Source organism: Lonchura striata, chromosome 11 (assembly GCF_050655825.1).
Source record: "Lonchura striata isolate lonStrDom1 chromosome 11, ASM5065582v1, whole genome shotgun sequence".
Taxonomy (NCBI): domain Eukaryota; kingdom Metazoa; phylum Chordata; class Aves; order Passeriformes; family Estrildidae; genus Lonchura; species Lonchura striata.
In genome coordinates this window covers 12,563,327-12,585,433 of record NC_140713.1, presented here as the reverse complement: position 1 = coordinate 12,585,433, position 22,107 = coordinate 12,563,327, and the positions used below count along the sequence as shown (strand labels likewise).

Genomic DNA, 22,107 nt, shown 5'->3' with positions numbered 1-22,107 from the left:
TTAAGGCTTCTGGTTAACTGAGCAATGCATTAAGCACTTCATCTCCAAAATAGAAAGAAATACTGCCCTAGCCTCTACCATGTGGCATCTTTAGGTTTCAGGGATTTCGTTTAAATCTGAAATTTATGTCTAGGAGAAATAAATTATTAGATTGTAAAAGCAGCTGGGGAGGGAGTAAATATAGTCTCTTTTGTCCTCTATATCATTTCCCCAGGAAGATAATAAATGTGTGGCAAGCGTCTTGTGTTTTCTCTGTCATACAAATGTTGTGTGTGTGTGCTGTATTTCAGATGTGAAGCCTAGACTCCAGGCAGGAAATCCTGGAGTGATACTGTACTGCTGTTGCCTACTGCTGTGGTGCTGGTGGAGGCCCCATCACTTTTACTGCTTAAAAATAATTTGTAAAATAATTTCATGAAGAAATTTAAAAGCCCTTGTGTGTAGCCCTGATTTCCAGAGTAAGAGATTTAAGGTGTAATCCTAGGGTTTATCTCCTCAGGCAGTGAAAGGCAGCAGGAGCAGCAGCCCTGGCTGCTGGAGAGAGCTGAGCATAGGGGTCCTGCCCTGTGACCCCATCCCAAGGGCCAGTTTTCCCAGGGGCATTTTAAAGATCATAAGAGAGATTCTTGTTAATTCCTCCCTGCTCTACCTGTTCTCATTTTTATGTGAGGTCAGATGCATGGAACAAGCATGATGAGTGGCCAGAAAAAAAATTAGGTCTGAGAACAGCAAAAGGATAAGGAATTGTTAGAAAGTCAGTGATCTACATGTTTTTCTCCACTGGGCTGTGTGTATAAGGTTGTCACTGCCTGCACCTCCATGCTCCTGTCAGGAAGGCTGTCAGTATTCTCAAACCAGCCCATCTCAGGGATCTGAAAATAAGCCTGGAACAGCCTTGCTGTTTGCTCCTTCTGTTGTTCCTTCCAGAGAAGTACATTCAATCACATACTGGTTTTTGCCTAATTATACCTTGCTTTAATATGGCATTTTGAGAGTAGTTTTAAAGCTCCCTTTGACCAGAGGAGAAAGGAAAAGCAGTTCAGAATACAGTTTCTTTTCATGTTGTGCCTGTTCTGCTTATGTAAAATGAGAAGGGGATGGGAGTGTTTGGTGCAGGGTTGTGTGCACATGTGCATTGACCTGACCTGGGCAGTAACCACCAGTGGAGAGATTGTTAATGTTCCCTTCATACTTCATGTTAATGGAATAACTTATGAGACACCAAACTGTCTAACCTCAGTGAGGTGATGGGGCTTTGTTGGAAAAATCTAGATGATAGAGTGAGATGATACATGCTGATGGGATCAGTGTAGAGACAGCTCATGGCTCTGTGCAGGGTCAGCTTGGCTTCAGAGAGGCTCTGTCACCCCAACTCTGCATGAGCCAGACCAGATTTGGCAGCAGCAGTCCTGAGCTTATCACTCAGCTGTGCTTGAGCTGATGCACTGTGGAGTGTGTTGTGTGTCTTCTGTGCCACATCGTGGGCCCGCACTACGGACACCCAGAGGTCACCTCCATGCACAGCCTGTCCCAGAACCCCATTGCCTTTGCTTTGCACCAAGCAGGAATGGCCACAGCAGTGCCCACACTGTGCCAGCCCTGGAGGAGAGCTCCTGCCTGACCACCCAGCCTCCTCATTTGTTTCTGCTGCACAGTTAAACCTGAATAAATTGCAATGGGCATTGAGGTTTGGCTGTGTATGGCGTATCTGTCATCAGTGTGTTACATTATTGTGTCTCCAAAAGGAGCAGTGAGGTTGTTTAGAACAAATTTACTTCTGAAAAATGTGTCCTCCTTTGGGGCCGGCACATGCTCTTAGTCTTTGCATGAAATCAGAATTGTTTAAGATGTGGCATCTTGCTGTTTAAAAGGCAGATTTTCCTGAGACTAGTGACACTGTTGTAATGGAGTAGCAGTGACTGGAAAATCCCATTCAACCCAGTTGTTTTGCACACATGCCATAGCAGTGTTGCCATGCTGTTTTGTCCTGTGATGTCTTGGAGGAAATGGCTCATATTGGTGATATTTTGACCCCTCTTTTACTTACAAGAACAAATTGGGCATGGCTCTTTCACACTCCTAGCTCCTCCAGGGTTAATTCCTTGTGGCAGTGGGTAGTGGGCTAAGCACAGCCCTGTCTGCAGATTTCTGCTCTGCTGGTGGCATCTACACTAATGGGGCAGCATGTAAAGCACTTCTGTAACTATGGCCTTGCTATTTTATAGCAGAGCTACTTGCATTGGAGGATTTTTATTCCCCTTTTGAAATTAGAAACCAGCAATAACAACCATTATGTCCAAGGCAACAGGTCGCCGACCAACCGTTTTGTCAGCACGAGCGGTGTGCGGGTGCCACGTGACAGGAATATTTATCTGCCCCTAAGAAAAGTGTATCCATAACACAAGGCAATGCAATTTGTCAGATCAGTGTTCCATTAGAGGGAATTTTACTCTAGTTGCTGCTTCTTAAAGGAATTAGTGATTGAAGGGCTGTGGTCCCGCTGCAGGCAGCTGCTGCTTGTGTCAAGTCTGACTGTCCACACTTGCTTATTTACCCCAAGGAACTTGGTTCAGCTGCAGCTCCCATCATTTAGTGGAGGATGTTGCTTAAATTATGAATGTGAGACCTGCCCCTGTTAATTTGCTATAAAATTCACTGTTAAGACAAAACCTGTTATATACCTGTCCTCAATACCAGGAATACCTAGCTGCTGCTGAGGAAAAAAACTACAAAAAGTAATCAGATGGTGTTCAGTGACCCTTGCCATACCAGAGAACAGCAGAGCAAATTTTAGGCTCAACTCTCAGTTTCCTGGCTTTTGTTGATTTCTATTCCCATGGAAACAGTCCCTCAGTGAAGCTTTGCCCTATGCATTCTAACTTCTATGTAAAGTGTTTCACTCTGGCTCTAAGGATTTTTTTGAAAAGACGCCATCCTGGTCCTATAATAAAGAACCAATCAGGAAATCATTTGGTGTTTAGAGGAGTCACACAGTGTTCCACAATGATGATTCCAGTCCTCACAGGAGTGAACAATTAACTGGCTCATGCGATATGATTTACCTTAGATCAAGGAGGGATTAATGAGATAAGATTTGGATTGGTTTCTAAAAAATTATCAATTTCATGCTTTTGAGAGGAAAACCTAAGAAAGATTCCTGGAAAATGGTTTACCTCTTGAAAATTATTTTGAAACGTTGCTTCCCTGAGTAGGACCTATAAGTAGATTGGAAACAGGTCAGCACTGGGGTGTGCATTGGGGTTTTTGGTGTAAAAAGGAATGTCCCTGTGGGCAGGAGATGCTTTCTCTGATTACTCTAGCTTAGGTTTGAAAACAGACTGGAGGTGGGTGTTTGCATTCTCGAGAACAGCTTTGGAGGGTCACTCCAAAGCTGGGCACAGGGCATTCTTGCTGCTGCATGCTGGGTTTGTGACATGTCATGAAGGAGCAGGGGTGGCCGTGACCCCGAGTGACTGTGGGACCAGCTTCCCAGGAAAACACAGACTGAACAAACCCCGGCTAAAACAGCACCACTGGCAGCAGAGCACTGTGCTGGATCCTGCAAGCCATTTTCTGCTCTTGGCATCAGAAATGGCTCTAGAATCCAGTCAGAAAGTAACAGTGGAGCTAAGGAAGGAGTGAAGGTATTTTATGGCTTCATGCACTTCTGACAACAGTAATTTGTCCCTCTTACTTTATTTAGGAAGTGTAAGGTTCTTCCCTTCTTATTTTTAATCTTGTGCATGGTATGCTGGAGACTACAAGGACGCTGATAAATTTGCATTTCTGAGTGAAATTCTCAGGAGCATGTGGTCCCTCAGGACAGGTATTATTAGCTCCTTGTTTTCATTGGGTGCCTCAGTGAATCACGGTGTGTTTACAGCTAGTTTCTCTAACAGAAGACTTTGGTTATCTCTTAATAATATATTCCTCTGTGTTTTTTATTTCCAAAGTGCTGTGGTAAGGAGATTTTCCCAAAGGCTTCTGTTTGCTTTTGTACTTCAGCATTTTACCCCGTGTTTTTGGAATAAGTGTATAAACTTTTCGGTGAGGCATTTAATAGAATACAAGAGGCTATGCCAAGCTTAGGTTGTGCTTGGAGTTCACTTGTAATAGGCTCAACTAGGCTTGTTCTCAGTTTTAGAGAAGAGTAGAGATGGCAGATCTAGAAGACTGTTATACAAAATTATTAGTCTCAAGTGGAAAGGGAAAGCATGTTAGGTGAGTTTTCACAGTCTGATTAGGACTAAACAACCTGAATTAGAAGACAAATTAAATTCATGAATCATCTAATAATTCTTAGTGAGTATGAGAAAAAGCTGTCGCTGGGAAAAATAACTCCAAGAAAGGTATTCGTGCAGAAAGGTGATTTTTTCAAACCAGAATAACTCAGAAGCGCCCATCAAAAGGGAGGAATCGATTCCGGTGGGCAGCAGCAGTGTGGAAGGCGCTGGAGCCGAGGCGGCGCGGCGCTGGGCGCTGCAGAACAAAGGGGCCGGGCGGGGACGCGGGGCTCGGCCGGGCTGCGCACCCCGCGGAACAAGAGCTGCTGCGGAAAAGAGCACTGGGGCAGCCCCGGGTGGAGCGGCTTTCCCCCGCTGTAAATGCCAGGAATTCCGAACCTTCCCTTGGACGGCAGATGCAGTGCCGGGTCCCGGTGGCCGGAGGAGCCGGGCGGGTTCCTGGGGGGCTGAGGGAGGCTGCTCTCCTCCCCGGGGCACAGGAGCCCCGGGGCAGCTCAGCCCTGGCACAGATGAGTGTTTCTGTGTCCCAAACCACTGAAAGGTGCATTCACCCCTGGAGTAATCACGTGCAAGCATCAGAGTAACTCAGAAGCAGCTATTTCCATTGGAAACGGGCAACTTCGCTGTTCAGTCGACAACAAACCTCCAGGCATATTTTCTTAGACACTCAAAATGATTTTTTTTTTTTCCTGTTTCAATAACTTGTAAAGGACAGCTTTCTACCTGCATTTGTTGAAGTGCCATCTCAAAGTGTGCTGACACAGGGACTGACTGACGAATGGCAAGTTATCAGATGCTCAGAGATGAAGGAAGCCGTAACACAGGCAGCCATTGCCTTTCACAAAGGATGTGCCACCTTTCGTTTGCCTCTACCTCCATTTCGAGGGACTCTTCAAATAAAGAAGGGACATGTGAGCCTGTCTTGCCTGACAATTTTTTTTTTTTATTGCATACCATGATAACTTGGAGTTCACTCGTTAGCAGCATTTTATGTAGTGGGTGAAATACCAAGGGAAAGGAAAGAAGTAATACTGTGCTGCCTGAAAAACTATGATCTAAACATATAAATGTCACTGCATAAGTTACCTGAAACAACTGGAAGGGCAATTAACACCTGGTTTTATGGGAAACATTGGTTACCACTATCAGTTTTAATGAAGTGTATTAACTAAATTGTGTTCTGAGTATTCATTCAGCCCTGTTTATGGCACACTCTTGAGTACATTTACTGTTTGTCAGAAGTGCAAACTAGTGAACATATGAGGCTTTAAGACAGGCCATCTGTTAGTCTTAGACCCTTGGATAATTGTCAAACAGTTCTAAAAATAAGCACATACAAACTGCAAGGGGGTGCAAAGGTGATTTTTCTTTAGAGTCTGATAGCAAAGGGAAAGTAGAAACCAGAAATTAAAATTAAAAATAAACAGTTTCACCCTGTAAAGCAAGCTTGATCTCCTTTCTTTTCCACTTTATCTTTGTTTTCCCACCATCCTCCTCCAGTGTGTCTTTTTTTTTTTAATTTATTTTTTCCTCTTGCTCTTATGGGTCATGGCATCCCTTGAATGCCTCTCCAGTTTAGGATTAGAGCAGCACCAATTTAAGGCTCACAGCTTTCTGTAGAGAGTATAATCTCCAGTGGCTAAAGTAAGGGTCATCTTGTGTCCTCTGCCTAAAGTAATCCCTTTATAAAGTCAAGGCATAAAGACATTTATCTTTATGGATTGCTGTTAAAGGGAAATAGTACCTGTGCACATACATGTGTGTGTTTATGGATATGTAATGAGTAATAACAGCTGAGAGATTTATTTTTGGACCAGTTTGAATTCAAAATATGCAAGACATTGAAAAAAGATTGCTGCAGATGGTATTTCATAAATATTTAGACACTTTAGCTTCTGTTTGTAGCAATTTGGAGGTTTTGTTTTGTCTTTTTTTTATATATATGTTCAAATGTGAGACAAACCTTTGCTTCAAGTCAGTGGCTGAATCTGAGGTTTAGTTTTTGTCTGGCAAGCTGTGCATTTTGGCAGTCAGTGGAGGCATCACTTCTCTTGTTTCCCAGCCTGCTCTGTAAAGGGAAAGGGAGAGAGAATGGGGAGGAGGAGACACAGTCCCAGTGCTCCCCAGCCATGACCCCCATCTCTGGGCTTAGAATCAGACAGTGCCTGAAGGGGTGATGGAAACCTGAACAGAGGTGGGGAGAGGCAGAAAGAAACTACCTGGGCTCTTACCTGGGTCTGGAGGACCCCCCACACCCTGAGAAAAAATATTGAGATTAATAGGTCACCCAATGGCTAATTAGCAGTTAATTTTCATGTTGGCTAATTGTCACATGAATCTATTATCTCCATAATTCTTATTGAAATTATTTGAGGACTGGTTTCTGTTCATTTCAGTAGCCTTTGGAAGGGGAGAGAGGCTTTGTAGCCTTTCATCAGAGTCCCAGTCTCTGTGTAACACTGTAAAAGACTTACGAATTTCACCTGAGGGTGGGGGCATCACCAGCCTTGTTAGGCCATTTCTTAACCTTTGTATAACATACAGTTTTAGGGGTATGTGCTCATGCACATAGACAGTGTATTTCTAAGTGGCTGATAGAAAATGTCTAAATCCATAACAGATGCACAATGGCACTGTAGACTGGATGTGTTATGGCCCCAAACCATTATCACACTCCTCACAGTTGCATTTTATTTTTTTCACCTGCTCCTGTGTAGTACACCTGTGACTTGTTGGCAGTGAGTGTCATTGCAGTGTGGGAGACTCCCAGCTTGACTGCCTGGCTTGGAGCTTCGCTCCATCATGTGCTGCTTTTTGTGTGTGTTTTTTCTCTCGATCTTTATATAGCTTGTAAGAGTTCTTTGAACTGTTGTAAGTAATCATCTTTCAAGCCTGATGCTTTCCTTCTTGATAAAGAGCTCTGAAAATGGAGATTGTCATGCCAGTGTTTTCATAATCATGCATGTAAGAAAACAGAGGAATATTCATTGTGGATGTCCTGCAGAAATGGCTTGATCTGCATCCAGAGGGCAGGCAGGGGGTGTCTCCAGGGAAGATCTGGAGAGCAATCAATATCTACATGGACAATAATTAACCATTCTTTGAAATCTTTTTATTTCCTGCAAAACCCATCACCCAGTTCCTTGATCACAGACACTTCCATAAATGGTTCACCTGGGGATTGTGCAGCCATTAGAAAATTCCACTTAAACACTGCAACAGCCTCATGACTTGGGGAAGTTGCATTTTTCCCACTGACATAGCTAATGGCATTGCTATCAATTTTGTATGATTATTAAGAAAAGAAGAGATTTTCCAACCTTATCCTATAAATAAGCTGTGACTTACTTGATCTTGACAGGTGACTTAGTGCTGCTGTAGAGTTTTCCAGCTGCAATAATGTCTCAGAATGATGTATTCAGTGGGGTATCAGCTGTGAGCTGTGTGTAAACCAGGGGGTCTAACAGGAGCTGGGAAGAACCATTTTTCCTGTTCAGCTTCCAAATGATGTCGTGCCTCCTGCTGGCCCCAGACGGGCACGTGTATGGATGGCCTTGGAGCTGGTAGGCATGTGCACACACACAGGAGTGCTCCTGGAGGGCCTGCATTTTTGTGAGTGCTCTATTTTCCTCTGGAAACCACCATTAATTTTTTTTTTTTTTCTAACTATAATTTCTGGAGTTGAAAAATCACACCCAAGCTGTTTTCAGCCAGCCCACCCTCCTACTGGAAAGGTGGGTGAAGTTTCCTTAGGCTGCTTAGGTAGCAGCACTCCTGTAGTATCAAATTTCAAAACACTTCCTTCTGGTCTTTATGATTTCCTTCTGCTGCCTGGAACAGCCCAGTGGCTCTATTGGGCTCAAAACTGTTCCTACTAAGGCACAGGGTATTCTTAATACTTGATTTTCAATTGCTTCAAAAGTCTGGTCAGCCAAGGGAATTTTCGGTGTCTGGGCACACAAAAGAGTGCCAAATAAAGGTATTTGAAAAACCATGAGTCAAATATAGAAAACACACGTGTAAGAGACATAAGCCCTGAATGGGTGAAATGCTTTCTGACATATGCAGAGCGAAATTCCAATGAGCTGCAGATGCACAGGGCACAGGGAGTAGAAGCAAGAAGATAAGAAATTACAATTGCTAGTAGTAGGAGACAAGTTGCCAGACTATTTTTTGGAAGGCGTGTTTTGAAATACATTTTAGTATGTGAGAAACCTATATGGGTGGCAGAGGATATAAAGATGTTTTCATGGGGCTTTCAAACACACACAGTGGTGGTAATTTAGCCTTCACCCAGTGTTCACTGGCACTGGGTGTTCAGGACTTGGCATTTGTGCCCATGGCTTGAGCAGGACCTCAGAAAGGCAGGGAAAGGATGCAGAGCACACAGGCTCTCACATCCATAGGCATCACAGACCTGTTTGTCAGGACCTGTGTAAAACATGGCTCTGTCTCTTTACTGCATGGTCCAGGCACTAGCCAGTATATTGATTGTCAATAATGCATGCACGGGGAATAAATGGTACATTCCCAAGATACTAAGACAAAATCAAGATTTGCATATGAAAAAATACAATTTTTTAACTCCTAGCCCTATGGCATAGCTGATTTCTCAGCTTCTGCCTGACTCAGCTCTAAATTACTGCAGTATTTGAGTACAATAAAAAATATTTTAGTCCCTTTGACAAATTCTGATCCCAAACCCAGTGTATTTCTTGTTTTGGGAATGTTCAGAGCATGTTATTAGGTGATGTTTGAGGAGGGAGGGCTCACAATAAAAGCTTCATTATCAGATTTAGAGCCACATACCATTCCTTTATTGACCTGCCTGGTGTAATCAATGCAGCAGCCACACAAGTTTGAAATCATGTTCCCTGACTGTAGGCTGTGCGTCATGCATCCAGTGCTGATTGTGCATTATCTTTTAAATGACACTGCCTAACTAAGTATGGATTTGTCTACCACGAATAGCCCTTCTTTCAATTTGAAGATGGTAAACCTTTTGGGTTTTTTATTGATATTCAGGATGACCTAAAAATAGAACTGTAATGAAGTGCACAAGGAATGGCCATTGTTAAAATACTGAGGAGTGTGTGAGCACAGAGGAGCCTGTGTATTTCACATTTTCATGCTTCCCCAGCTAGGTTTAGTGGGCAAGCTTCTTGTCAGTGCTGCTATTGTGTGTGCAGGGCTCCATCCATCCTCCTCCATAAAGTCATTGTTAGGCTTGAGAATAACATCCATTACTGCAAAGGTCGCTCCTTCTTAAGGCCAGGAAAATTTCCATGCATATCAAAGGAAAAAGCCATTGAATTTTGTGTTTGGTGGTGTTAAATTGTCTAAAAGCAAAGCGGTTCCAACTGTCAATTCACGAATTTCTGATTTGTGATTGTGCATATTCAGCGTCACAGGCAGGGCTGTGCTGAGAGGGCCGGTGCTATGCCGAAGCAGTGACTTTGTGATTTCCCCAGCTGGTATCTGGTTCGCGAGGGCCGCGGCCGTGCGCTGCCCGCTCCGCCCGGGCCGGCTCCGCGCGCAGGGCCGGCAGCGCCCGCAGCTCCGGCCGCGGTCGGGAGCGCAGCAGCGCTTCTGGCACCGCTGCTCTGGGGCTGGGGCAGCGGCCGGGGAACGTCCTGCAGCGGCCGGGGACGTCCTGCAGCGGCCGGGGTTCGTCCGGCAGCGGCCGGGGTTCATCCTGCAGCGGCCGGGGACGTCCTGCAGCGGCCGGGGTTCATCCTGCAGCGGCCGGGAACGTCCTGCAGCGGCCGGGGTTCATCCTGCAGCGGCCGGGGTTCATCCTGCAGCGGCCGGGGTTCATCCTGCAGCGGCCGGGGCCGTCCTGCAGCGGCCGGGGTTCATCCTGCAGCGGCCGGGGACGTCCTGCAGCGGCCGGGGACGTCCGGCAGCGCCGCGAACGGGCACCGCCGCCGACCGCACCGCCCGCAGCCCCTTCCACGGGCGGCGATTTCCATCGGGGAGATGTCATCTCTGCATAAAGCGGGATTGCTCTTTTATCCTGATCACGATGTAGCTGTGGATAGCGTGGAAGGAGCAGATGATTTATGAAAAGTTAAAATATCTTACTTTATTTTAAAGCTTCGTCACTGTAAATTAATAATTAGATTCAAAATTCATTTTGTGTTTAAAAACTTATTCTTCAAGCTGGCGGACTTGCCCAGCTCTGTTATTAAGCAGATGGAGACTAGGGAGATTGCTTAGGCTTGAAATAGCACAAATGAATTTTTATATTTAGGGATGCTGGGGACTCAGCTCAAGAAAACCTCACCATGAACCACTTCTCTAGTTGCTCAAATAATTGGATAATCATACAAATAAAGCTAAGCTTATGTGTAAGACTGGGGTTTAAGTCAGAACACAAAATGTAGGTGAATCAGTACTGCTCTAAAAATACGCTTCCAAGGTTGGCTCCACAATTTATTGGCAACTACACAAAATGGCAAGACAGGTCAGCATCCTCTGATGTGAGATACTGTGATGACATTGAGGCTATTACAAATCTACCAAAAGGAAAAAAGGGAACAAAAGAGACTCTAAACTGCTGAAAGAAATGTGTAGAGAAAAGTATATTCTTTAAAGAGATTTAACTTCTGGGTTAAATGTCCAGCCTTTTTTCTGCTGGGAATATTACCCTGGTGCCTGAGCTGGCGGTTCAGCTGTTATTGCCGAAGTATTTCTTGGACTGAGAAGTGTGTGTCACAATCTGGTGTCTCTTGCTGCCAGTACTTGCACCCAGTATGAGTGACAATAAAAGAGTAAAATATGGCAAGGGTTCCTTCACGATTCAGATTTTAATTTTTTTTTAAATTGTTACAGTGAAGGGAATCCCTAAAGGCATTTTTTTTTTTTTTTTGCCCATGAAGTTACCATTTTCTTTATATATATTGAAAGGAGGAAAAAAAAAGGAACCTTCATGACTATACTTGGCTTGTAGCAATTTTTTTTCTAAGTTCATGCCAGCATTAACAGATCTGTCAGAACAAAGCAAATATGTCATATTGGCAGCTGTTACTTATGAGTACTTTTTCTTTATTGCATTTTGTTTTGTAATAATTGAGAAGCTTTTATGTTGAGCTCTGCATAAATGGTACTGAGTGGGAGGGTATGGGCATGCTTTCTATTATTCTGCCCCTCATGCATGTCTCCTTTTTTCGTCTTTCCAGAACCACACATTGAGCCAGCACGCACAGTGAGCCACTGGCACTACAGGACACCTCTCTGCAGAAGACTTGACGGTGGCACAGTGGGGAGGACCATTTGAACATTACATCCAATCAAAGTGTCATTTGCAACCCAGATGTAAAACTCTAATGATTTGGCCATGAGGCGCTGCTATTATAAGCAGCTGGAAATGAATATTAATGGAAGAGATTAAAAGTATTCCATGCTCAGTATTTTTTATTGTCCTGCTTCAGCTAGTGTACTTTAGAGCTTCTGCTTCTGACTGAATTTATAGTGTTAGATAAATCTGCTTTGATGCTGTTGCCCTTTGTTGCTTCTTGTATTATATTGATAGTTAAAGATTAGGTGTGATTTTTTTCTTTTTTGTTAACTGCTTTTTAATTGCAATTTTAGGTAACTGTGCGTTGTGATGTGATTGCTTGGCTATTGTCTGAATATTTCTTTTTAATTTTTTAATTAAAGACTAATGCTTTGATTGGATTTGCCAGTTCACCGGACAGTGATTAAAACTATGTAATGAATATAATCGGTTTCAGTGCAACTGGATGGTCTGCTTTATAAATGTGACTTAATCTGATTGCAATAACTAGTACAGTTCAATAAAGGGAATACATGAGCTTAGTGTCAGAGCTTGTCTGTCTGTCAGTGCCCCTGCATTGCTGCTGCTGCTGCTGCTGGGGTGGCTGAATCTCAGTGATCACTCACCTGAGGGTGCAGAGCACTCTGCAGCCCAGGAGGAGGGAAAGCAAAAGCCATGGTTCTGTGTCTGGTATTGTGTTTGTTTGCTTCTGGATGTACCTCCCTGGCTCCATGGTAGGTTAAGGTAAGATAAGAACATGTACTATGAAAACATATTGCTAGCTTATAATACTCAGTAATATTTTAATTTTTTTCAGCAAGAATAGAAGTACCAGACCTATAGCTGCCTTTCCCATATCTCTGTGTTTCAATTTAAAAAAAAAAGTTTTCTGCATTGTATACAAATACACAGATACTGGATCAGGCCTTGCAGACCATGGTAGGAGGCTGCATATTTTACCCACACCAGACCCCCAGGTTATTGTAGCTCTGTATAAGTGCCAACAGAGCCAATTTCCAGGCTTTCTTTTACTCTTTTTGAACTTATGGTAAGGATGTCAGGGAAACAGTCATTTTAAGGACCATGGACACCTCTGGAAAGTTAGAAAGATGTAGTTCTCCTGGTGTCTCTGGCTTGAATGAATCATAATCATCATAAATATTCAGCAGTTGTGACAGCTGAAATGATGTGGTTACCCATTCCCACAAAGTACAAGGCTTTGCAAGACTGTGACATGGGAACATGCACAGTCAGAGTCTTTCAAAATCGCTGCACTGACTAGGGCACAACTGGTTGTCATTGGGCCATGTCTGGGCTTGGAGCACATAAGTGATATTTTGTAGGGAATATGTTTTCGTTGACAACTAGTCAATGTCTAAATCAGTTTATATAGTGAGGTTTTTTACAAGTGCAAGGGTGGCACAGCTTGTTGATGTTGCAGCCCATGTTGTCAACAGTTTAGATCCCTGCTGATGTTGATAGTCCTGTTGCACAAACACGGTTCCTTCAGAGCAGTAAGGGAAGGCTACAATCGAAGCACAACTTCAGCACGACTGAAGTAGGGTCATCTTTACAGCAGGAAGCACCAGAGCAGTCCTAACCTAAGAAAAGCTACAACTTTCCCAAAAAGTAAAAAAGGAAGAATGTCCTATTTGAGAGAAATGATAGATGGTTTTTATTCTGCTGAAATAGCATTATATGGACAGTCAGAGTTAAGGCTCAATGTGGCTTGTGATAAATTTATGAACCTTAATACAACAAAACCAGGAATGGCTTTTCTTAATTCCAAAGAGGACAGTTCTGTTTGCATCTAGATTATTCTTAGCTCACTGTTTCTTCATCAAAATCACACTGAAGTTATCTGTTTCTAGAAAAGAGTGTTAACTTTCAACCTGATTACTTCTCTCTAAACCACAGAACAGATGTTTACGGGCTGAAAAATTAGTTAATGAAATCACCAATTCATTATTCCTATTCATAATAGAAGCATGTTCCTAACTCAATTGTACTACTTTAAGATGGGAAATGGAATAGTGTCTTGCAGTATAGGCTCATAGACGTGCCTTTGCAAGAGAAGCTGGCAATGTACAGCAGCTGCCATAGAAAGAGCTCATGTGCCATCTTCTCTGTGCCAAAAGAAAGGTAGCAGGTTCTTAAAATGGAGATATTGAAAAAGGAGGCTCTTTGCCTGACACTGGTTTGAAATGACGCTGGATCACTTCGGGGCAAGCCTTCAGAAATGAAAAAGATGTAGGTTTCTGTCTTCAGGAAAAGGTACTGCATTGCAAATCCCAAGGGTTGAACTGATGTTTCCATGCAGCTCGGGGAGCTGCCTTAGTAGTGCTGTACTGAAGCATATGCCTTTGAGCATCTCCCTGCTGACTAGTTAAAAGTAGGTGCACAGTCACTGTGCTGAGATGGGGAACTCCCCACGTGGGGATCCTGTTTGGAGCTGCATATATTCCCCATGTTAGTGGAAATGTAGACGTGGGTCAGGGTGCTGGGAACCTGCTCAGCCCAGCAGTGCCAAGCAGTGCTTAAGCTCATGTTTCATCTGTCCTGAACCCTGACCATGTCATGGGCAGGGGTAGAGTAAAGGGATAGTTTGGTTTTCCTCCCAGCCTTTGAAAGTTAAGAGGCACACAGTTTGTGGTAATTGGGAGTGGGGCTGGGCTGAGCCTCATCCCCAGTGGGCACAGCTGTGCGGGACAGGTGAATCACGTTGGGGTTGAGGAGCCATGGAGTTCCCAGGGGCACTGACCAACCACCAAAGGGAGCAGAGGGCACACAGGTGCAGTGCATCAACATGAGGGTATAAAAGGCTGGGCTAAAGAGCAAGGAGGGCAGACATTTGCAGCTTTCTGAACTGGTATTATTCTGTATAGGTGTATGCTTAAAGCCTTCTGACTTTGTATGGTGCTATTCTGTGTATTGTGGCTGTCTCAACTGTGGCTTGTGCTGTGACAGGTAAGTGACTCCAAAGCACGAGTGAGGGCTGGGTCCTGCTCCATCTTCTTCATCCTTTTTGGCATATGAGCCCAAGTAAGGTTGGAGAAAGGGGCTGGACCATGCCCTCAGGTCTGGGAAAAATGAGCTGTGGACCTCTTCTGCTCTTACAGTGTTTGGGTAATATTTAAACACCAGTGGACCAATGCCACTTGTTAAAAATGTTTATTTCCTAGGATAATATAGGCAAATGTGCAGAATACTTGCCATGAATCGACTGGATTATTTTGTGGTATTTTTGAGATAACCAGGCCCATATGAACAGTCATCGTTACATGGCAAGGGGTGGTGCTGTCTTGATAACTGCTTTCTTAGGGGCTAAAGAAATCCAGTTTAGGGTGTGGGGCTGAAAGCTACTGCAAAGAAGCAGAGGGAGAGCTGCCTACTATTCGTTCTGTTCCTGCTATGGAGCTGTATCTGTGACACACTGGGCCCCTGCAGCTCACAGAGATGATCCTTAGCCTATGCTGGGGTGCAGGACTGGTGTCTGACCCCATTTTCCAGGGCCTGGAGTCTCGCCAGGCAGGGCTCTGGGGGGCAGAGCTCTGCAGCACAACGTGGGGCCTTTGTCTGGTGCTTCCTGTGCTGCTAGTGCCACTGGGGAGCAGGAGCAAAGCAGCCCTGCACTGGTACAAAACAGCTTTGCTGCCATAGTTGCAATCACACCAGGGAGTGCTTTGCCAGGGTAGTATATAGTTCCTGTATCCGTTAAAAGCTCCTAGGGAAAACAGAGCCTAACTGCAGGTGGAAAAAAGATAATATCACAGCTTCTGGTACATGTCTGAGGTTTCACCCCCTTTTTCTTAGTGGCCAAGAAGTGCTGCTGAAGGCATTTGGAAAGCAGTCAGAAATGTTGGCTCCAAGGGCAGCTATATTTCAATAGCTATGACGCACTGAAAACAGGCTGGGGAACCTTTCCATAATCCCTGGGATGTTTCCCTGCCTGTCTGTGTAACTTGCAGCTCCTGTGTGGCAGTGGTGCAGACACGGGCTGGCACAGGCTGTTCAAGGTGCGGGTGATGTGGATCAGTCACAGGTAAGTGCTGAAATTCTGGCTGAGGATAGGCTTTAGGCAAAATGTTGCTTTATGATCCTAGTGGCATTAAGACAAGTGTAGTGTTGGAATCCTGAATAATTCTAAATCTGTAATGAAATGTCATACAGATGGTTTAATATCTTCATATTTAGAAAAATACTGAAAGGACTTGTATTTGTGGCAGTCTACCAGCCCTTATGCACTGAACAATCTTTGCATTTAGCGTCACTACATACCTACACATCCAAAATACATGGAGATACTTCTTTGAGAAGCAGCAACCAGCACCTATTATCTTTGTAAGCAGCTTTACACATTTGTGTTCTATTCAGTGCTTGTGGATGTTCTTGTCTGATCCATCACCTTCAGCAAGGGATCACCACGTTAGGTCAGGTCTTTAGCCAATTGCCTCCCAGAAGAAAGGCAGACAAAAGATGTTTGAGGACCATTTGAAGGAGTGGGCAACTGATCACCTTGTGCTGAACATCTTTGAGTGGATTGGGCAAGATCGCCCTACTGAGCTGGGAAAAGCTAGAGAGCTAAGGGGTGTGATCCTCCACGACCTTACTGCCCTCCCAGTGGAGTTAATGAAAATTCCACCCTGTAAATCTGCACATTGTGTGTCCAAAGTGTACAAGTTACTCTGCCTGACTCTAAGAGTAGACTGGGGTTTGGTGTGTTTATCAGGCTTTTAATGTGTGAATAACTCTCTGGTATGAACAGCGAAGATTTTTCCCCTGGTCTGTGAAGCAGTCTGTGTTTTGGCCCACACCCTAAAGGTTTCTGCAATCCCCTCTCCTCCAGAAGCATCATCTAGGTTTGACTGAGGTGCAAGAGGACAGGGGTGCCGTGTCCGTGTGGAATGTTCTCAGGGATCAGCCAGGGCAAGAACAGCCCCGGCAAGTGCAGTCCTGGCTGAGAGCATGTGAGCCCAACACGCGTACGGCCACAGAACCAAATGGTGGGAGCTGCTGCAGCCCCTGGGCGTTGGAGCCGATAGGAGCATGGTGTGCTCTTCATTGCTTTGTCTTTTTTCCGAATTTGTGCCCCTTGTGAGATGCTTTGTTCTTAGTTTTGTCTGTTTTTATTACATTGCTGTTGTCCTAACAACTGTAAGGTCCCTCTCCTGCGAACAGAAGGATATGCCTTTTGATCTGTGTATTTGTGAATTATTGTTACTTTCCTGACAAAAAGGAGTACCAAGCAGCATCCTGGAAGATTAGGTGACAGAGGAGACAGGAGGTGTCCAAATGAGAAACACCGAGGATCCTGACAGAGAGACAAGGCGCTGACTGATCAGCACCGGGCCGCTCAGTCTAACCATCAGAGATTGCCTTTCTGCGCGGAAAGCAGCGGAGCGCTCCCCTGTGCGGGCCGCGGCCGGCCGTGTGCGGGGCTGCCGCTCTCCGGCCCCGCTCGGCCGGCCTGGCCGAGCCCGCCGCGGCCTCGTGTGTCCCTCTGCCGTCCCTCTGCCGTCCGCGGCCTCGTGTGTCCCTCTGCCGTCCCTCTGCCGTCCGCGGCCTCGTGTGTCCCTCGCCGTCCCTCTGCCATCCGCGGCCACCTGCGTCCCGCGGCGGGGGCCGCTCCCACACGGCCCCGTTGTCACCGCGCCTCGCGCTCCCCTCACGGCGGGGACGCGGCTGAGGCGCTCCGGGACGGCTCCGCGCATCTCGGGAGTGGGAGCTCTCGCTGTGTCCTGCAGCGGGGGAGCTCCGTGCGGAGCGAGCTGCCGGGGCAGAGCCGGCCGGGCTCGGGCAGCGCTCGGCTCTGGGGAGTTTTGCCGTCCTGTGGCATGTGTGGGTGTCACAGCTGCCCTGTGAGAAACATCACGCTTCAATCCTGCTTCGGAGTGCTTCAGGGGCATCGACGCCCCGGGTAAGAGGAGGCTGTGACAGCGTTATCACCGTTTTACCCGCACCTGGCTCTTCACTGCTTTGTCTGCCTTTACAGCACAGGGCAGCCAACCTGCTCCGGCAGGCTGGAGAGGCAGTGCCGGGTGGTACTGAACTGTGGGAGAATGCTCACCCCAGCTTTGCTGGATTTCCTTCTCCTGATGCTCCCAAGTACGTGTTGGCGTTAGAGCCCTGTACAGCAGTGACTGTATCCTCAAAAGCAAGGGACTAGGGAGTTAGTGAGTGCCTGATAGCACTCTGTGAGAAATCCCTCTAGATGAGGCATCACCTCTTGAAAAAAACCTTTAGCCCCAAAATCTCTTTGGATCGACTAAAATCTTGCTTTGAACTTTAAAAAAAAAAAAAAGATTGTGTTTTCAGTGTTACATGACTGGAACAGATACCTGGCTGCTTGTGTGATCCTTCTCTGGCAACAAATGAGCGAGCAAAACAAGCCCTCCAAGCTGCATGTGCAGAATCTGTGTCCCTGAGGTGCTGGGCTCTTCCTCACCAAGCCTTTAATTTAAAGGAAAGGGAGAGACAAAAAACTTTTTTTTTTTTCCCCTGGTTGGAAGCAATGCAATAAATAAATGCATCTTCTTCCAGTTGCAATTTATAGGCATTGTTCCTCAAGAAATTGGCTTCTATGCATGAAAGCTATAAATACTGATGCCATTTGCAAGAGATACTGCTTCTTCTGTACATTTTCTGGTTTATTCAACATATGTCAGTGTAAGTTTGTGATGAAGAGAAGGTTAAGGAAGTGTGCAAATGAGTTCAGCTAATGCTTTTGTAATGGTGCTAAATGGTCAAGAGGTTCCATTAGCCTAGGTAGGAGAAACAATTTGGGTTGCTAATTAGTAAGACAGAGTTTCATCCTAAGTAGGACCCAGAAACATTTGTCTTCATGATGGTCTTGTGACTTAAGAGTTGATCAGCTGTAGCATAATTCCCAATAGATATGCAATGTCATTATATGCTATTTTACAGTGTATAGCCTCAAATGTTTAAACACTGAAACCTGGAAGATGAAATCTTGATTGAAGCCAGAATAAGGTCTCATACAGAGAGTGGAAAGAAAAGTGGATAGTCTAAAAGGAGAAGGTGGGCAACACCTGACTTGTGTCAGAGCCAGTGGATGCAGTGCATGAGTTTAAATAGTTCTGCCTCTCTCTTTCTAATTGGCTTGATCATGTCTGTGATGATCCCAAGAACATTAGTCTTTAAGTAAAATCCCATCTTCCACTTTGGTTTCAGTGCTGAAGCCGAGGGGATGTGTGGGTGCAAGAACAGGGCCAGGAAAGCTCTCTGTTGAGTGGAGCCATGTCCATGATTTCCTGGCTGCTGTAGGTTTGTACCACCTGTTCTATTGCTAGGTAAACCCAGAATTTTGGTGATGACCCTCTGTTGTGTATAAGTCTCATCTGATCCCTTGGTACCTGGGTTATTTTTCTTCAAAGTCTAGGTGTCTCTTTTTGCTTTTTCCATGTTCCCCTCCCTCAGCAGTGGCACCTGCACTGCCCACCAGGTTCTCAGTTTCCCAGTGCTCACACAGCAGCTCTGTGGCAGGAGTAAACCTGACATAGGAGAATCTGCTGTGTTTGGTGTGGCTTGAGAAGGCAAGTAAGATGTGTTTGTCCTAGCAAACAGGAATGCCAATGCCCCTTCTCTTACTGAGGGGCTCAGCACCATAACAGAGCATAAAATACCAATTAAGTCCAGAGTCATTCCTGCCCTCCATTTTTCATTTCATAGAGTATTTCCAGGTTTTGTTTCATCACATCAAATTACACACCAACCTCATTTCCTTTCTGGAAACTGCCAGAAAAGTGCATCTTCTTTTGTGATGCACTGCATACATGTGCACAACGATTTCCCTTGACTTCAAGGAGTCTAATGTTCACACATGTCAGGCATACTAGGATCAGTGTCCTTGGTAATCTGAATAATTTAGGTAATACTGGATAACTTGACTGTTCATCATTAGCTCAATGATGCACCAAACTGTGGGAGAGCAAAACACTTAAACCCTGAAATATTTTTGTGTCTGAGAGAGAAGTCTGAAGGGAAGATGGAGGGGAAAAGAGTCAACATATCTTTAGCTCTTTGTGGTTTGTTTTGGTTTGTTTGCCTGTTTTTTTGTCCAAATGTTATTGAGAACAGAAAAAATTAGAGAAGAACCATTGAGGAATCCAGAATACGCCCACGGTGTGTGAAACCCAACTGGAACAAACAAAGAAACAGGTGCTGGAAATACACACATTCAATCTTTGAGGCACATGTAAGCACCAGAGCAGTAAATTGGGCCTGAAAAACCAACTTTCAGAGCTGTGCGTGGTTCCTTTTTGGAGACCTATCAGTTCATGGTATTTGGGCAGAGCTTCCCAGCTCAGCTCTGTGCTACTCTGCCCATAAGGGTGTTGAACAAATATTTTGTATCCAAGAGAGACTCATTAATGTCTTTCAAACTGGATGTAAGTTCCTCATTATTCTTCTGCATAGGTCTAGTAATGGGAGCCTCCTCTAGAGATGCCCTACACAGATGTCTTTAGGAAATGTTGATGGCATGAAGCAGGAATTGTTTTCACTGAAAGATTTATAACCTTATAACCTTTTCAAGCCTAGGCAGTGCAAGTAGGCTGAGAACCAGCAGCAAGGGGTTTCTGACTTCTGCACTATACACTAATACTGACTAACCCAGAGAAATAATTTTGGTCTAAATTTTTGCTGTTCTGGGTCCTCAGTATGAGGAATGAAATGTCAGGGGATTTTCAAAGGTACTGAGTGTTTCTGACTGCTATTTGAATTGAAGGTTTAGAGTCCTTATTAAAAAAAAAAAAACCCAACCCCCCTCCCCCCAAGCCCATGGATCTTAATTTAGGGCTCCCCAAATCAGAAGCCACTTTGAAAGACATGCAGAAGCACAGAACAGCCGATAGATTTCCATATCCTGCAGGGTTTTGGCATGAATCCCCTTCTTTGGTTCCAGGCTGAAAAATACAAAGAGATGTCTGTGAATAGGACCTCACTGGGTGTCCAACCCTCTGAGTGAAATTTCCTGTGCAGAGGATGGTCTCGGCCTACATTTTCTAGTTATTATATAGAATTTGTTTCCTGCTAAGCTAGAAAAAAATGTATAAAAACATAAAACCATCAGTGAATTCCCACCTTATAGAGCTACTTCAAGCTATGCAGGCAGAATTTGTACTGGAGGAGTTGACATTGAATAGGATAGTTCAAGGGAGACACCAAAGCTCAGCAGACATCCTTTAAAAATTATTTGTCTTGTCTGCAATATTTTGTAAGTTGATCCAAATCAGGTTTTTGAGTAATACCATTAAAGTCAACAACCAACACCCAGGAAGAATCAAGCTCTTAAAGTGCCATTCAGGCTCCTTGAGAGACGCACATCCCAATGACTCCTTTAGCAGTCATTAAACCAATTATCATCCCAGTCTATTTCCAACAATTATCATCATAGACTTTTTGGGTTTAATCAGCTTTTTAATTGACCTGTGAGTAAGACAAGAGATACAAAATTCTCCCCTGATACCTCAGGTGTAACTATTATACATTTAGCATTGCTGTGCACAGGAAGTAATTTACACCATAATACTGACCTGGGGCTGAGATATGAACATTATACTCATAAATTAAGGGTAAAAACAAATTAAAGGCAATAAGGGAGAAGAAGAGTAAGTATAGTAATCTATAAGCAGAATGTCACCATGCTTGGTGACATTGCCTCTGGGACTTCCTTGACCAGCAAATTTTGAGACTGGAAAAAAGATTTTTTTTTTTTTTTTCTAAAACAGTATGCAAAGCACAGAATAAATTGTAAGTGATGCAACATTTTTGACCATCTCGGAAGTGCTACAATTATTGAATTGTGTTGCAGAAATGTCTTCAGACAATTGCTTAGGATTTTAAAAAGAAATCAGCCATTTAGGCATATGTCCCAACTAACTTTTAATATCACTTGCCTTAGCACAGCGCTGCAAAGTGGCCTGAATGCAGCAATTTGCGGGATTTGGCACTGTGAGCCCCGCAAGCACTTAGCAAAAGCAATTGTGTAGCTCTATTGAAAATCCCGCATATCATGCTGTGGGGAGCCAGCACTTTTTATCTGTCGGCACTGTTGGTGACAAATATTAAAATAAAAAGTATGACACTATAGGTGCTTCAAAATTCAAACTGCAAGTTTCCTACTGTGGGACTTCTAACCATGTAATAAAGTGCAGGGAAGAAAGCAGAGTTCAGACCCCATGCTGTAATAAAGGCAAGGAAATCTTAAGTGTTCAAATACATAATTCATTCTCTTCTGAGACTTTCTACCAGGTTTCTCCCAGTAAAGATTTTAATTTGTGCCTGGATGATACAATCTTTAATTTCTTTTTACCTCCAGAGACAGCTGGGAGGGCGCTGGGGCAGCCGTCCCCATTGTGGGGGATGAGAGCAAATGGTCAGGAGGGGTCAGAAGCTCCTCTGTAGCTGGGAGGGTGTGACAGCCCCGCAGGGCCAGCCCGGGCACGGAGAAGGATCCCCCGGCCGCCACTTGCTGTGAAATGCCTGCGAAACAGCCGCCGCAGTAGTCGGTGAGCTTTGTTTTTTTCCCATAGAAATACTTTGCACCTTAAATAATACCTTCCT

General features: G+C 44.6%; 1 protein-coding gene across 14 annotated transcripts in view; it reads left to right on the top strand.

The window, feature by feature from the left end:
- ZNF423 (zinc finger protein 423) overlaps positions 1 to 12,060 on the top strand; it is a 227,855-nt gene extending 215,795 nt beyond the window's left edge. For all 14 annotated transcript variants that reach the window (XM_085589570.1, XM_021536121.4, XM_021536124.3 and 11 more), the window contains one exon: positions 11,426 to 12,060. In XM_085589570.1, coding sequence (XP_085445696.1) covers positions 11,426 to 11,455 — 30 coding nt within the window. In that variant the 3' untranslated portion in view covers positions 11,456 to 12,060. The remainder of the gene's footprint in view (positions 1 to 11,425) is intronic.
- The last annotated feature ends 10,047 nt before the right edge of the window (positions 12,061 to 22,107 follow it).